Source organism: Platalea leucorodia (assembly GCF_965183815.1).
Source record: "Platalea leucorodia genome assembly, chromosome: 1".
In the NCBI taxonomy this organism is placed as follows: domain Eukaryota; kingdom Metazoa; phylum Chordata; class Aves; order Pelecaniformes; family Threskiornithidae; genus Platalea; species Platalea leucorodia.
The window spans coordinates 92,533,654-92,546,486 of NC_138823.1; the positions used below are offsets into that span (position 1 = coordinate 92,533,654).

General features: G+C 38.5%; 1 protein-coding gene across 1 annotated transcript in view; it reads left to right on the top strand.

Moving 5' to 3' along the window:
• The window catches only part of GMDS (GDP-mannose 4,6-dehydratase), a gene marked incomplete at its 5' end in the record, with an annotated part of 433,056 nt that overhangs the window by 190,365 nt on the left and 229,858 nt on the right, over positions 1-12,833 (top strand). Inside the window, one exon of the mRNA XM_082306673.1 lies at positions 11,334-11,461. Coding sequence (XP_082162799.1) covers positions 11,334-11,461 — 128 coding nt within the window. The remainder of the gene's footprint in view (positions 1-11,333; positions 11,462-12,833) is intronic.

A 12,833-nucleotide genomic window follows, 5' to 3' on the forward strand; every position in this document is an offset into this window, starting at 1 on the left:
TTCTGATAAAGCCCTTGTCTGCACTTTATTTTTTTCCCCCCACAGGCTCCCTCTTCCTTATGCCTTGCACAGATGGAGAGTTCTCACCTGAATGACTAGATGTTCAATCTCTGAGGAGCAGAGAGCAAGAAAGGAGTTCTTTGACAGCAGATTTACTCTGTGCCGCTTTCATGGCCACTCTTCAAGCCTTGCACTGAGAATGATTTCATCCCTTTTTGACTCTTCCAGGGTATTTCTCTCTCATTGTTTCACAAATATCGAGGTACTTAACTTTCTCAAATTCCTGTAAGACATTGGCATTTTATTCCCTTTTTTGGGGTGAGAAATGAAGGCATGAAAAAAATACAGTCTGCATGGATTGATTGATTGGTTGATGTTCAAAATAAAATTCCTATCTGTTTGCATCTGAGGGCTTGGTAGTCAAGCACACAGAGGAGTATGTGGCAGTGACTAAATGAGAACCTTGATTTAAGTGACTTTCTAAGCACCTTTTCAGAATTTGCAGAACAAACCAGGCTTTTATTCATTTTTCCATAGCAGCATTAATCAGACTGAACTGTGCATCCATCATTTCTTTTCCTGCAGTTCTTTATCTTTGCTTAGCTTCAGACTCCATAGGACCCCCGCCTACTTCACTTCTCACAAGACAGTAGTCTCTGCTCTCAGAGCAAGTCTATTCTCTGCACAGGGGGCAATCCTATTAGGAAAAAAATTACAATATATAATTAATCTAGAGGTGTTTTGTGAAACTGTATCATTTTGCATTCAAAGATAACACTGGCACACATAATCCTAACTTTTAGTGCTAGAATTTACAGCTTTCTTCCCGAACGTGTACAGAGTGTGTGTGTGCATGTGTGTTTTTCTGAGAGCATGCACAGCTACCTATGGGGACATTAAAATTATGTGAAAGGTCCCACTAAAAATACAAAGCCAGGAAATTCAGAATTGGGCTAACTTTCTGTCCTGGTTTCACCCCATTGTGCTCAAGTATTGTAGGCATCTCAGAACAGCAGGTGATCCAACTGCCTCTTCTGTTCCTAGAGGAAGTGTAAACTAACTTAAATGGGAAATATCACAAAAACAGGATAACAATGAATTTCAGGAGTCCACAAAGGAAGAAGTGTTCTTAAAAATACTGATATTAAAACAGTAGTGAGCATGACAAGTTGAACAGTGGTAAATAGACATTTTATTTAGGCGCTCTGTTTTTTGCCATTTAATCACTTTCCAAATGTTTTGTTTCACATTTTCTTATGCAAAATTTTTGTGGCAATTGGACATGTTAATGGTGGAATGTTTAAGTTTGGATTCTTCTTTGTAAACTTAAGTAATCTGTCTTCAGTGAAACTGTACCAATTTATCTTGCCAGAAAACTGAGTTCTCTGGGTTTATAGCCGCATACTTCTTTTTATTTAATTTATTAATTACACTAGAGAAACACTATTTCCAACACCGAAAGAATGCAGGAGTGGGATTCGGTTTCAGTGGCAACATTAGAAAAAGGGAATATTCATTGAAATGTATGCATATTTCAAAAAGCTGCTATAATTTTACTGTTTTCCTGTGTTCAAGTGATTTTTCTCAGTAAATAGCAGTGTCCGTTTCTTCTCCTTGGTGCCTTTTTCAGTTTAAAGTGAAAATTAGCAGTGTGGCCAGGGTTTGTCCCAGAGCAGGTTTTGCTCTCAGCAATGGCTTTTATGCAACCTCCTGACGTATCTTTTCTGCCTGTGGGAGAGCTGCTGCTCTGCCTGGTGGCATTTCCAGTTCAGGGTTTGGGTGTGGAAGACGTAGCACCCTTGCTTAACTTCAGGGTCCCCCGAGAGCGATCACAGCCTACTCTGAAATAAGGACATAACTTTTTATGGGAAGTTTAAGCAACTGGCAGTAACTGCAGCTAGGTGAAATAATGTTTTTATTGGCTCTCTGAATACAGGAGGTCAACACAGCTAGGCCAAACATGTCCAAGTCTTTCAGGAGCAGAAGGGACATGCTGTCTTTGTTGGCTTGCAGTCTTCCTGGTGTATTGTTAGCTTGTCTCTGCCTTTCCCTCCTATTCTCTTCTTAAACTGTTAGGGTTGGGGGGTTACTTTAGGGTTGGGTCGTGTGTGTCCCCCCGCATAATTATTTTGAAGCTTGTTTCAAGGGGGTTTGTTGTTAAAGCACTACATTTGAGGGGTGTTGCTTTGGTTTTATCCAAGATAATGACTTCCAGTGTTGTCCTGCTCTGTCCTCAGCAGTCCCACGTGTCCCTGTGCAGAAGTAGAGCTTGGGAAATGGGGGTAGCTGGGGCAGGCAGAGTGGGCTGAAGGCGCCATGAGCCGATCTCATACCCCTGGTTACACACCAGCTTGACTGCATGCCACAGCACGCACTGTGAAGATTTTTTTTTTACTGTTCTGTCAGAGCCGTGTGTTTACGTGGTTAGTCCCTTATGAGTCTGAAGGGGTATCTGTAGCTGGAACAATTTGTCCTCGTACTGGTAATTGCAGACCATCAGAACTGATGATTTGTACATTGAATTGTTGGGATCATCACTGGTGTTGGAAATGTTCTTCTCACCACATCCTAGCTGAGGATCTAATTATTCATAACACAGAAGATGGAAGGAAACGTAGCACCTTGCGTTTTATGTGCCCTGTTCAAGTACTAGAAAAAATTGTTCCTCCTGTATTTGCAGAAGCTGAGATACCTTTTTCTCTTTCCCTTCAGCTCTCACTAGTCCCCACCTTCTTACTTCGTGATGAGCTCTTTGCCTACGGCTCTTTCCAGCTCAACTGTGTTTCAGGACCCCCTCTTGGTGGCTCCAGGATTCCTATAGCAAAGGGCAGTTTGTGAAAATTGAAACATGTTTACCAAATGATGTATTGAGGGCCTAAAGGGTGCCTTGAGGACTACCACTATCGCAAAGCTAACCAGAAGAAAGTCCTAAGAGAAAAACAGTTGAGCAACAAAGTTCAAAAGAGAGGTACATGGATTTAAGAACATGTTGAGTTATACTGTATAAGTGTCAAACCCGCCTAGGACTGCTTATTAGTTTGTGTGGGAGGTGAAGTTTCAAATAAGTTGTTGGCTGTAGCTAGACCATTTTTCTCTCTCCAAGAAAATACATCAGCACTGACTCAGCAAAGTTGTATGCCACTGTGATTTGTTTTAAGGCTAGCTCTTATTACACTCTTTTGCCTTCAGTAGAAGTAAATAAAAATTCCTTTTACCCCTGACTTGAAGTGAAATAACACATTTTATACTTAGAAATTTGCATGTTAAAAGTTAGCACTAATACGGGCGCACAGAAAGACATGGAAGATCTGTGCAAAACTTTGATTATACTGTGACCCACCACAAGCTGATGTCCCAGCCACCTGGAGAGGCTGAGAGACCAACCAGACTTAGTCCCTCAGAGGTCAGAAGGTCCAAGAAACTGTATTAGTCAGTCATGTGTCACCAGGTAAGATTAAAAGCCTTGCCTGCTTCATCTCAAGGGAGTGCTAGGGTAAAGGCTGAATGTCTCAGCTTGACCCGTCAAACAGCACCTTTTTTGATGTGCTACTGGTTGCTGAGAGGATGGAGGAAGGGAAAGGCAGGGAGAAAAGAAAAGGGGTGTTAAATTTAAGGGCACAGATGTCTGAGCTTTGAGAGCTATTTAACAATATAAGTTAAAATCCTTTTTTTTGTGCAAGTTGCCTTAGACTGTATGATATTTCCATTTTGTACAAGTGCTGGATTTTCCTTTGGGTTGCATACATTTCTAGCTATTGTAGCACCAATTCAGCAAAGCATGTACTTAACTCCAATTGTTTACACATGCTTAAACAATATAAAGAGTCTGTGCTGATGGGCAAGCATGCTCATGCTTACCCATAGCTCATACATGCAAGGGCTTGTCTAATTCTGTGACAGCTTAAATGAGAGGTTTAATTCAATAACATTAGCTGTACAATTTAAAAAACAGGGCTTAAATGAGTGTTAACAAATCAGAGTGGCTGAAGACATTTACCTTTGTTTTAAAATGTAGTGTATATGAACTGCGATTAAGAAATCAAAGTGAATAGTTTGGAGCAAAAGGTTAAGTTTTCTGTAAGCGAAACGCTGCTCTGTTTATGTAAGTGCCATTAACAGCATAAACTTGGGAACAGGAATAACACTTTTACATATTGTTTTCAGTATTAATGTTTGGTTTTTCCTTTATAAGAATCTTTGATGCCTCACCTTTTCCTGTTCAGTGTACGGTTCCTGAGGGGAAAATATTTTAATTTAAGAAAAATTATATGGAGGAAATATACTAAAATAGCACCTTTTGCCCGGCAGTTATTGCTGGTATGTCACTCTATCCTTTTAACAAGCCCATATGATAGATCTGAGATGTGTAATTGGTCCTGAATAAGGGCATTTTGAATGTGAAATCTAATACCTTTGTGTTACACATTACACATGCAGATTGTCTGCGAATTAAATGTCATTTTTTCACAGTCACTTTAGAGAACTGCTGCTGTGTAGTCATAGAAATTATCCTGTCATTGTTCTTTGGAAGGTGGAAACCTATATCTGTTTGTATGCAAAACAGTCGTGAAGAGTTTAAAGCCCTGATGACAGATCCCCGGTGGAGGGTTAGCTCCACTGAATCACAGGGGAGTGTGGCTCGCTGTGCTATGACAAAGGTCACCTCAGATTCTCATCCTCTGGTAGTGGTTGGTAGGTCTCTCACCCTACTTCCATGTGCCTCTTTTATGAGGCTTATTAGTTGTCCCTCCAGGTAAGCTTCATGCTATCTTTCCGCCCACTGGGAAAAAGAAAAGTCTCCCTACTTTCTGCCTTCCCTCCCAATTTCTGTACCCTGTCGTTCCTCACAAGATTTTGTCTCACTCTTATTTTCCCCTTCCATTATAAAAACCATTAATTTTTGTTCCCTCCATGCCTAGTTCATATGACCTCCTGTTGCCCTCAGCTGTCCAAATGTTCTCAGTCTGCAAGTGGATGTCGGGGGCGGAGGGTGCTCTTGGGTTGAAGAGTATCAGCCCCCTCCAGTGTGCTGCCTTCCTGCTGCTGCTGCTTCCTACCTCTGCACCTTTCTGCCTCTATCTCCTCATTTTTAAAATACAGGTAGTAGCATAGGAGCTCCATCAAAAAGTGTGGTGCAAATGCAAAGTGGGGCCAACCAGACTTAGCGCATTTTACTTTTGGCATTGGAAAGTTCAAAATGTGTGTCAATATATAATAAAAGGAAAGAATTCAATTGATATGCTGACTATCTTTGTTAGCAATATTTAAAGGAATTAGTACCACTTCATTTTATTGAAATCACACGTTTTAAAGTAATACCAAATGGGGATCACTTGATAGGAAAGGACAATTTTATCCCCATGTTATTATACTGTTGTTTTCAATCTGTGATCTGTGAATTTTATTGTTACATGATTATTTCCCAGGGGGTTGATGAAGAATAACCTTCAGAAACAAGCCTATTATCAGTAGCTTTATCATTCCCATTCAGAGATCTCATGTGTCCACTGGAAAATATTTGGGGGTATGTAAACTGAAAATGTTTGAAAAACATTGCGAATGTATTAGAAATCTGAAAAACTCACTATCATAAGGTACTATTACAATTTTAAAGGACAGATAAAGAGATTGGAAATATTATGATGAAGCAAAGTATTTCCATCTATGCTCTATACAGGATTAAAATGTAAAGATTAAAGCACTATATCTCAAGTTTCAGGAAATAAAATGATTTATTGATCAGGTCAGGGAGATGTTTCCCATGCAGTGCATGACTTTAGAATGAATTGCTTATGAATCATATCACCCTTATTTCATATATATTTCATTTTGCAAAAATCTGATTGCGGACTTTCTGGCAAGCTCATCTAAATGTAGCTGTACATGCTGTGTAAAGTTTGCAGAATATTATGAAGAGCTGGGAAATAAAAAATCACTTTTAACAGTGATTTTTCCTTCATTTCCAAACAGTGATGTTTGTTTCTACTTTATGTGATTGTTGTTGTGAGGAGATCAATGTATTATTTTAAATTAAGAGTGGATTCACAATTAAAAGGCATGGCTGTTTAGCATATACCAAGTAGCTGCTTTACTAGTTCTACCAAAATGCAGTACTGTATCAGTTGTTTCAATCAAGATACAGTTGAAAATTCCATTTAAACCCTAAATATGGAAGGTTAATTTAAAGATCTGTAACTTGATTTTTCATCTGGTTTACATTGACATAATTCCATTGACTTCAGAATAATTGTTATTGATTTTCATCAGTATAAGCTAAAGGAGACTCTGGACTTCTTTTCTTAGAAAAACTGGGTGTTGCTTTGTTTTTTAATTTCAGCTTGTTACAAAAATGGAAAAGCTTCTCATAGAATGGAAATTATGAGCAGTCTGGATTTTCAGGCAATCAAAACATTTTAATGATCTCATTAAATGTACCATTTACAACATATATATGTTAAAAGAAATATGTTCCTTTGGGTTAGAAGAAGCACTGGGTACACAATGTGTTTGAACATGTTAGGCTTCCACTAGAATCTATGCCAGAACTGTAGAAATGTGGAGAGGGGAAAAAAAACCACCACCACCACCCTTTTTCTTGTGCCAGCATCTTTAGAGATAGAAACCTTTTTATCATATTTGATGTAAAATGAAGAAAAAGATGTTATGGCAACTTGACAGACTGTTCTGGGACTGCATCTCAGCTGATAGATAAGTATTGCTATTAAATGCTATCAGATTAACTGTTATTCTATGACATTACTAGTAATAATGATAGATTTTCTTATGTATGAAACAACTAGTGTTATACAGGAGTAGCAATCTTCCTAAGACCACAATTTTGTCATGTTGAGTTTTGTATGTAGCCTTGAGAGCTTGGAAAATGAGGGTTCTTGAAATAGTTCCTATAACAGTGTCTCTTAAAGCTGCTTCGTCCATTTGGCTGCCTTTTATAAACCACAGATTATAGAGAAAACCACCTACTTCAAACAGGCAGTTTCCTGATGATGCACAAAGGGTGAAACCCCAGTGCTGATAAAAGGAATGGGGAACTGATGCAGAGACCCAGATTTTTTTTTTATTTTTTTTTTTTTTTCTTCTCGGGGCATCCAGCTTTGGAACTGTAGGTGCATTGAGAGCATGCTTCCTAAAGCAATATTTTTAAATATGTGTTAAGGAGAGATGTGTCCAGCTTTCAAAACTGTATCTTTGCCAGATGTAGGCAGCATCCTTCTCAGAGGGATGAGCTACACGAGCTGCTTTCCACCCTGAGCCAGGTGGCACAGTGGGCGACAGGTCTGGGCTGGAGAGCTGAAGCTATTGCATTATACCTCTGCTATTTCTTTTTATTGCAGTATTGTTCCTATAGTGGTTTGCTGACAAGTTATATGTTTTACAGATCAGCTCTGCTTAATGAGGAATCCTTGCTTAAAATCGTATCTAGGATAAATGGGTTTGTATGGTTCCTATTGGAATGCTAACGATCTCGGAGGGAGGGCTTGGGTTTTGAAAACAAATCTAAGCTAATGCCCAAGGTTCCTGAAAGAGCTGTTAATATCATGAAAACTCATGTTTAAAGCCTCTTTTAAGATGTAAAAACTTGTCAGGCACTGATGAACCAAGGCTGTTTGGAACTGCTGAAATGTGCGGACACACCAAAGCATCCTTTGCAACGTCTGGCCAGATCTCTGCTGTTGCAGTACAGCAATTCCAGTGTTGTAAGTAGCAGCTCAAACCAGAGCATAATGTGGCCCATCATGGTCTGGATGTATTTGCTGCATAGCTAACTGTGCAAGGCAGTTAGCCCAGCATGCTTGGCCCTACCGAGGGAGAAAGAATGACTGTTCTCTTGGTTACTGTAGGACAGTGAGCTCCCAGAACTGCGTCACCCTCACACATTTTGAAAAAGCGTTCAAATATGTCAAAATACATCACACATTTAATAGTGTTTTGAACACTCGACGCTCTTTCGTACTAGGTGTGAGCAGTGAGGCGTGTTTTACAAAACCTCTGTGAACTGAGGAAGCAGTACAAAGCCAGGAGTCAAATGTGGGACTCAAACATCTCTCTTCCCTGCCAATCGAAGCTAGTTTCTGTTGCTACCACCACCAAGTTTCCATGTGAATTAGTAATGTTTGTAGCACAATAAAGTAGGCCTTATTCAGATGTGATAGCTGGTGGCATTTTAGCTGCTGCATCATCTTGATCCAGTGAAAATCAACACGAAGGGTGAAGTAGTTAACACACCATCAGCTCTATTGATACTCTTGCTGGCACTAACTGGTCATTCTATGGAGGAAAATGCTCTTGTAAGTTCAACATTAGCAAGTCCTCAATACCTCCTGAGGAAGAAGGCAGCTAACCATTTCTGCATCTCAAAAAGTACTTTGCATTCAGTTATATAAAGATATCTGTAGCCCTCCACATAGACCTTTTAGATAGAATCACTCCTGAAGAAAGAGACATTACATCTGCTAAGTTTCAGGCCAAAGCAAGACTTTATAGCCCGATTGCAAACCCCTAGGACAGGGCTTTATAATGGAAATGCTGACATAGCCTTAACTATTTTGTATGACTCCAGTGGGCATCAGCTTAAATTCTAGTTATGATGTTCATTTAATGGCATGGGATCAAACATATGGTGTGATGGAATATTTTAAGATACCGTGTTTGAACAGAATCGGTATTTAAATATTATTTATGAACCATATCATTTAAATGCTTCTGAAATGTGCCATTCAGTCCTTGGTTGCATGAAAAAAGATTCTAATCACATTTCTTAGAATGAACGGTAGCATAGTTTTCTTCCACAACTTTAATGCTGAGGCACTTCCAAGAAGAGGTTTGATATTATTTTGTTGAACCCTTACTGGAATATTTCTGGAAAACAAAGGTTTTCGCTTTTTTACTGTGGTGCTCTTTAAGTCTTCATTTCAGCCTTTTGAGGTATATTCTGATTTTGCTTGGCGAAGATCTTTGAAGATCATTTCTCTCCAGTTATCGTTGACTCTGCAAGAAGACAGCAGTTACTAGTATTTGCTGTGTTGTGCTAGACGAATGTACTTTTTCTTGTGCAGTAGTTTTCATATATTTCAAGTTAAGTTGATAGCATAAAAGTTCTCTCTCTCACACACACAGAACCTAATACGCTTTTTTTTTTACGCTGAGGAAGTGGTTGCTCCAAAATGGAAGCTGATGTTCATTAGTCGTGTAGGTTGACAGTAAAACTCGCTTTAATGCAGATGATGACTAGAACTCTCAATGCTTTTACTGCAAATGGGAATGTGGCGTTGAAAGCGGCCAGTTTTGCTTATTACTCAGCTGCAGTCTGGAACATAAAGCCATATACTTTACCCTATAAGAAAAGCTGCTTCTTCAACTGTTATTTACTGAATAACAATGCAAACTGAAACTATTTCAGTGCAGAAGGTTAGGAAGTTTCAGAGCTAATCCTAATATGTTTGTGTATCAGTTTGAATCTATTTTTAATTAATTAGTAATAATCTGTGTGAAGATCTCAAAGCACTTTGACAACACAAAAAATTGAAACAATCTTTGGAGAAGTGCCAGTCTGACTAAGCCAAAGAGACTCTGTCACTGGTTTCTGTTAAGCCAGAACTCCACTCCCACTGCAAGCCCATCCAGCCAGGAACAGGGGAACCACAGTACTTTGCTTTCAGAAATTGCAATAGCAGAGTCACAGTGTCGGTCCTGTGGTTTGCACTGTTTATCTTTGGTATAATCATATTTCTCCTGTTGAGTATGCAGGGTGCAGTCTGGAAGAAGGGCTTGGGCTTTCATGCTGCAGTTGACTCATTTGTCCAATTTTTGAAGAACATTGCTATAAAAAAGACTCCCCAGTATATTTTATTTCTGAAATTTTGCAAATAACACTATTTGGTAAGCTTCCTTTATATATGAAGACTTTTTCAGGGAATATGGAAATGATATGATTTTCATCCTTTAAAAAACAAGCACAAACTGATGTTTTACTCTAAATGGCTAATAACGGGAATTCCAATTAGTTCAGCAGTTGACAGAAAATTAAAATTCTATCTTAATCCTGTGGTAAGGTCTGAATTATTTAATTGCTTCAATCCACATGGTTCTTACAGGTGCGCTCTTATTTTTATTACTTTTGGCAGAGTCAAATGACACAAAAAGGTACTGTAGCACCCGACTTTACAGGCAAAATTAGTAGTCTGAAAAAGACACTTCACGTTATTTAATAATTTTGCAGCAGCCTATCGTTTGTTTGACAGGAAACAGAAAATATTGAGACGCATATCTCAAGAGCAGAGTTCCATAATGAAAAAACCTATATATATGCATTGAATGTACAAGCTGCACTACTTAAGACTTTTGAAATTTGCTAAGAGCGTTTTACAAGTGCAGTCATTTTCACTAACTTTCCTGCTTTCCATTTGGATGAGGTATCATCTGTCACCACTCAATCATTTTTTTTTTAGCTATTAAAAAGGCATGTAATTTTAATTTTTGTGGCTCATTAGTGTGCAAATGCCATTGGGCTTGCTTAGCCTGAACTCATGGTCTAAATTCAAATCCCTCTGCTTTTGAGGAGACTGTTGACCACATTTTAGAAATATAGCCATCATAATCTAAAAATCAAGATGTGAAAATAACTAGAAAGAAATCTTATTTAAAGCAGCTCTACAGGGAGCAGAAATGGGTACACAAATTTTCCAAAGCAATGCAGTGAACAAAATACAGAAATATGATAAAATAATGTACAGCCTTCAACTGATAAAGTTGAAATCACAATTTCATGATCTCGCTGAACCTGGGGGACAAAGAATCCTAAATAACTAGAAAAGTAGAACGCATTTAACCATTACAGTCCTTCGGAGAATATGTAGTATTTGGATAGTGTCAATTATTTTTATTAATAAGCTAATTTATTTAGATACATGCATTTCTTAAAAATAAAAAAGAAAAAAGAAACGGCAACAAAAAACTTGAGGGTGGTCTAAGATGTCTGTCTTCTTTATGTAACCTTTTGCATTTTGTGTTTAAGAACTGACATTCCAAATGATTTTCTTTGGCTTTATGCCTGGACTGAATACTGAGGCAGCAAATTAGGAATGCTTAAGAAGTCCCACAAAGAGAGATGTTTGCTGTGAAAGTGCAGCTAACGTGACACTTGCACTGGAAGCTTCTTATCCTACTCAAATGATAAAAGATGGCATGGATCTAGGTGGTGTGAGGGGACTGAATGAAGACTGAAAGTACCACATGCTGAGCTATATCAGGTGTTTCTTGTGGCCAGTTATCTGCCACTGTGACTATGCTGATACTACCTTTTATTTCTATTCCAGGATCCAACTTTGTTACTCGAAAAATTAGTCGATCGGTAGCAAAGATTCACCTCGGACAGCTGGATTGTTTCAGCCTGGGCAATCTGGATGCTAAGAGAGACTGGGGCCATGCCAGGGACTACGTTGAGGTAAGCTGTGGGCCACATACCTTTTTCTGAATCATCTTCATGGTGGGGATAATGCTCATCGCTGTAACTTCAGGTCATGGTCCACAGAGGGCTATCTCAAGTTGGTTTTGCCTATTGAGGCCTGTTAACTTTGCCTTGCTCTTGATTTCAGACTAGGGAATTTAGTAACACAGCAGTCTACACCAAGCATGACCTGAACAGAAAAATAAATCTTTGGGTTTACATTCCTTGACTGAATTCCTTGGGGGAGGGGGCTGACTATAAAGTGGATCTGTTTTAGAGTATTTCTCCTATTGTTTTACAAATTTTATGACCAATATTAAGATCACAGCAAGATGCAATACGACCTGAAGTCCAAGATCCTGCTGGAGGTTGGTGGCCTTTATTATAATGAGGCAAGAATAATGATCAAAGGTCTAGCTGGTTATACATTAGAAAGAAGCATCACAACATAGTTATGATGGCAGGTATTACAACGCATGTGCCTGCACCTAGTGTTTGAAATGTTTTCGTAGTCAGGATTTGTTTCTAATTTTATTCTGTGCATCTACTTAAGCAGACAAACAAACAATACCCCTGTATTGTATTACAAGGAGACATGAATGACTATGTAGGAAATATTGTCCTTTCCCCAGGAGGCTTTTGTCCCCATTTTGGTGCTTAAAGATTTCCTGTGGTCATTGGACTATTCCTGTCTTTTAATAATTCCTTGCTGGGAAACCGGATTTGGCTTCACCATTCATTGATGTAGTTTAAAAAGATGATGACTGTTTGTTTTGTTTTTCTATATTACAAAGAAATAAGTATTTCAGTAGGAAAAAAGTCTGATTCGGGATTTTTATCATAAGTTGAGATTTAAAAGGTAAAATAAAAGCTGAGCTCTCAAATCTTGATCATGGTCAAAAAGAAACAACAAGAAAACAAAATTGTAATACCACAGTATAAACTTTTGTTCTGGATGATATTAAAAAAAGTAAACAGTCATATCGCCTTGGTATTAAAAGGGTTACATCAAGTAAGCGAAGAAGGTGATTTTTGGCAGCCAGCTATAAATAAGGATGGCTTTTGGTTCTGTACTGTGTTTGCATGTAAGGTGGTAAGGGCACCATGAATGTCATGACTATGCCTCCATGACTATTGTTTTATATTTGTGGCTACAATATTAGTTAAAGCAGTTAATCCAGTAGTAAAACATCCCAATCATCTTTTTAACAGATAAAACTATAGACAAGAGTGTTCATAAAATCTTTTACAAAGTCTCAACTGAAAGGAAGTAAAAGATAAGCCAAATAAAATGATTGGTTGCATGAACATAATGAGCATAATTTGCTAACAGGCATTGGATATTCCATAAATACTTTGGCTATCTCAT